The 4,494-nt window shown below is 40.8% G+C and overlaps 1 protein-coding gene across 1 annotated transcript; it reads left to right on the top strand.

Annotated features, from left to right (window-relative positions):
* The first annotated feature begins 690 nt into the window (after nt 1–690).
* On the top strand, nt 691–4,116 carry LOC136850488 (ionotropic receptor 93a-like). The gene is made up of 5 exons (XM_067124060.1): nt 691–912; nt 1,286–1,653; nt 2,122–2,259; nt 2,818–3,025; nt 3,634–4,116. Exons 1-5 carry the CDS (start codon nt 718–720, stop codon nt 3,904–3,906), a joined length of 1,182 nt encoding a protein of 393 aa, XP_066980161.1. The 5' UTR covers nt 691–717; the 3' UTR covers nt 3,907–4,116.
* Nucleotides 4,117–4,494: the final 378 nt, after the last annotated feature.

Here is a 4,494-nt window from a genome sequence, read left to right as displayed (position 1 = left end):
GTTCGACGCAGAAGGCCACTGACGACCACCAGGAAACATGACATTTATCGTCATTTTAGGGCCTCAAAGCATAATTGGTTTCTGAGGATCATGGACGAAGTATGCTATGCAGTTTGAATCTGGAACCTCTTGACTATCTGTTAAAACAGAGTGTTACTGATAACAAGCAGGTAAAAACGCGCCGAAGTTTCTTCAGCGCAATCGAGTTTTCTGTACAGCGTATAACCAAGGCCACCGAAAACAGATCTATCTTTCGGTGGTCTCTGTATAATGCTGTATGAGCCGCGGCCCATGAAACTTTAACCACGGCCATGTGGTGGCCTGTCCTATATCGTTGCCAGATGCACGATTATGGCTAACTTTAACTTTAAATAAAATAAAAACTACTGAGGTTAGAGAGCTGCAATTTGGTATGTTTGATGATTGGAGGGTGGATGATCAACATACCAATTTGCAGCCCTAAAGCTTCAGTAGTCTTTAGGATACGAGGGCGGACAGAAAAAAAGCGCGGACGGACAGACAAAGCCGGCGCAACAGTTTTCTTTTACAGAAAACTAAAAGGAACTGTGACAATTATCTTCATTTTAGGGCCTCAATGCACAATCGGGCTCTGAGCCTCACGAACAAAACACCCAAAACAATTCGAACCTGGAATCACTTGACCCTCCTTCTTTCCAGATGGCCGTCGACGTGAAAAGGGGAGCCTTCGCCGCCGTGATGCGAGTGGCCATGCTTCCAGCCTTCCTGGAAGCGGCGGACTTCACCGAATTCATCCAGGAGGCGACCTTCACGTTCGCCATGGCCAAGCCCACACTGAAGCCTCAGTGGCAGGGGCTGTATTACCCACTGACGCACGCCGTGTGGGCGTGCGTGTTGTTGTTCATGGTCACTATGCCCTTCTTCATGATAGTTGTGAGTTGTAGTGAGGGCTGTGAATGGTCTTAGGCACTGGGCGTTCGAGTGAATGGTTTTGGGGTTCGGTTTTGTATGTGGTCATTTTTAAGTGTTGCCGTGAATGTTACCGAAGTTGTTAATTCTTGTGGTAAATAGTGCATAAATAATAATAATAATAATAATAATAATAATAATAATAATAATAATAATAACTTACTGAATAACTGCACATTACATCTGCACAATCACACGCACATATACGAGTATGTATATATACAGTATATATATGTGTGTATATATATACATATATATATATATATATATATATTAAATGTGTATATATACATATATGTAAATGTGTGTGTGTGTTTGTGTATAAATGGATATGTGTGCATCCGTGTGGGTATGCAGTTCAATTCGACACGCAAAGCATCTAACAAATAAACTCAAGCTGAAACTCTCTAATCTAAAACTTCCCCCTTCCCAGTTAGCAGAAAACGATTACTCGGACAAGTCGCGAGGCAAATACTGGGAGGACAGAAAGTCTTCGCTGGCCTTCAGCGCCTTCGGCATGTTCTTCTCTCAGTCACTGTGCGACCTCCCTACCACCCTTTCGTCCAGGGTCCTGGTCCTGTCGTGGCTCATCTTCGCCTTCATCATAGGCACCGCCTACCGAGGGAACCTCACTGCCTTCCTCACAATACCCAAATACCCACCGCGAATCGATACCTTGGAGCAGTTGGCCGACTCTACTGCGAGGTAAGGTGGTGGCGTGCTTTCCAGGCGGTTGTGGGAATTCGGGCGTTAACTCTGACACATGTAAACAATAGTCGCCAACGCCGGGTGAATAAGCCTTGCTATCGAAAGAGCAAGTTAGGCACTGTAAGATTTCCTAAGGACTTCTATTAATTGCAATTTTACCGACCTTGAAAGACTGGGAAATATATCTAGAACCAGGAGTTTTTAAGATCTGAGGGCGGACAGAAAAGTGCGGCCAGAAAAGAGGCGGACGGACAGGCAAAGCCGGCACAACAATTTTCATTTACAGAAAACTATAAACCAGGATAAAAAAAATGAAAGGAAAAAATAAAAGCAGAGCGAAATCATCTCCATTTTACAACAATTGCCGAAAACAGGATATACAATGAAAGAAAAAATTAAAAACAAAGGAAAATATAGAACATCTTTCCTTTACGATAATTACCAATTACCAATTTTCCTCCGCAGGGCCAAGTTCCGTCCCAACAGCAGCTCCTTCTACCAGTACTTTCAGGAATCTGAGCTCTCCGCCTACAGGAGAGTTTACCAGAGGGCCGATCTCATATCGACCGTGACAGTTGGGTTGCGAGAAGTGATGAACAACAAGTAAGTTCGGAGGACTTATTATTATTATTATTATTATTATTATTATTATTATTATTATTATTATTATTATTATTATTATTATTATTATTATTATTAGCTCTAAATTTTGGGATAAATAATAATAATAATAATAATAATAATTATTATTATTATTATTATTATTATTATTATTATTAATCCCAAAATTATTATTATTATTAATAATAATTATTATTATAATTTATAATGATTAAAATTTAGAGATTTGTATTAGGACAAGTAATAATAATAATAATAATAATAATAATAATAATAATAATAATAATAATAATAATAATAATAAAGCCAACGCTTAACATTCACATCAGAACTGGCGTCCATGAATATCAGAACCACATTCAAGAAAATCATTCTAAGGTCCTTAAGGAGAAAATCTTTAAGAGCAAAAAATTCTTCCCAATACTTATTCTACCAACATGTCATTAAACCTCCCTAACTCCCCTCACTCCCTCTCTCTCTCTCTCTCTCTCTCTCTCTCTCTCTCTCAGTCTAACCAATTCCTTCTCGTTTTTGACACAGCGCCGCTTACTTCCAAGAACGCATGAATATGGACCTGGAAATCGCGCGCCATTACCCGTCCTGGAAAGAAAGGTCCAAGCTTTACATCGCCAAAGAAAACGTCATGCCTGGATTCGCTGCCTGGATGGTCCCCAAAGATGGACCTTACATAGAGAACCTCAATAAGGTGATCAGGGCTGCCAGGGAGGTGAATATCCGAGGGATAAGTGTGATGATTATTTATTTATTTATTTATTTTTTTGTTGATGTTTGTTACGATTTCAGGTTGGTTATTGGTTATGAGATGTGGGCCAAGGATGGTTTCTGTTTGGGGGAATTTGGACGGCGTTATTAGAGTTTCTAGGCGGGTGTTTGTTAGGTGGATAAGTCTAAAAGGTTTCGTTCTTCGAGTGAATGGATGTTAGATGAGGAGAATCACACACACATAAAATGCGAATAGATGAAAGGATGCAAATATATAAACAAATAAATAAATATCTAATCTATATATACGTATATATATATATGTATATATACAAATACATATATATGTATATATATACATATACATATATATATATATATATGTATATATATATATACATACGTGTTTGTGAGTGTGCGTGTGTATCACGATTTTGAATTTTATTTCCATCATAAGAAAGGATAGACGATTGTTTCAGGGCATTTGTAGAACAGATGGCTGAACTGCAATAATACAGTAAAGTAATAAAATAATAACAGCATCATCAAAAAAGACAAGAAACGGAACATCAAAATTGAAACGGAATTGACCAAACCAAACGAATATCCATATAACTACAATTATTTTTTCAGTCCGGCCTCCTTCAGAAATGGACGGAGGACGTGATGAGGTACGAGAAGCGGCAGATCTTCCTCGAACAGCTGAACGACCTGACGGAGATGTCCGAAGAGACAGACGACGCTTCTGCCGGAGGGGGAGATGGCAACCTGGCCCTGACAGTCGTCCACATGCAAGGACCTCTGATCCTCCTCGTTCTGGGTCTCGCCATGGCGACTGTCTCCTTCCTCGCGGAGGTCGTCGTGCATCACTGCTCCAGGAGGTTTCTGGCGAGGCGTCGCCGGTAGAGGCTTGGGCGTTTGAGGGAGGTTGTCGACTCTGGCGAAGAGGTCCTTGAGAATACCTAACTACATCGAGGTCAGTCATTACATTGTTGGTGCAGAGGCATTGCTGATACCTCTATTGTACCTCTACCGCAGGTGACGTAATGGCGTAGTTGGTTAAAATGACACACCAATCTCCACATGCTAAATTGAGATTCGTTTTGTGTTGCTCGCTGTCTCAGCAATTAAAGTGAGAAATTGCAATTATTAAAAGCATCTTATCATCCTTCGTGTAACTGTCCTACTTATCTTCAGTAAAGAGTAAGGGGCTAGGAAGGTACTAAGAGAGAAAGGGGTTCCTTGGCAGAGTTAGATAAGATGGAGCATTGATAAGTGTTCCTTGGGTAAGTCAGACAGCAGTGAAATATGGGTGCTCTTTGGTCAGATCGGGAAGCACTTGGCCAGATAGGGTGTTCTCTGGTCAAGCTAGGCAGCACAGTACTAAGGAAGGTGCTCTGAGGTCAAGCCAGAGAACACAGATGGGTGCACCTTTGTCAATTCAGGCACCACAGAACAAGGATGGGTGCACCTTTGTCAAATCATGTACCACAG

This window comes from Macrobrachium rosenbergii, chromosome 22 (assembly GCF_040412425.1).
Source record: "Macrobrachium rosenbergii isolate ZJJX-2024 chromosome 22, ASM4041242v1, whole genome shotgun sequence".
Taxonomy (NCBI): domain Eukaryota; kingdom Metazoa; phylum Arthropoda; class Malacostraca; order Decapoda; family Palaemonidae; genus Macrobrachium; species Macrobrachium rosenbergii.
The sequence above is the reverse complement of the archived record's forward strand: the minus strand, read 5'-3'. Positions and strand labels throughout refer to the sequence as shown.

What these genes read in the sequence shown, in the direction of transcription:
- LOC136850488 (XM_067124060.1), top strand. Translation starts at nt 718, where the DNA reads ATGCGAGTGGCCATGCTTCCAGCCTTCCTGGAAGCGGCGGACTTCACC. An exon ending in TTGGCCGACTCTACTGCGAG is followed by an intron (nt 1,654 to 2,121) that starts GTAAGGTGGTGG and finishes TTTCCTCCGCAG; the next exon opens with GGCCAAGTTCCGTCCCAACA. An exon ending in TGAATATCCGAGGGATAAGT is followed by an intron (nt 3,026 to 3,633) that starts GTGATGATTATT and finishes TTATTTTTTCAG; the next exon opens with TCCGGCCTCCTTCAGAAATG.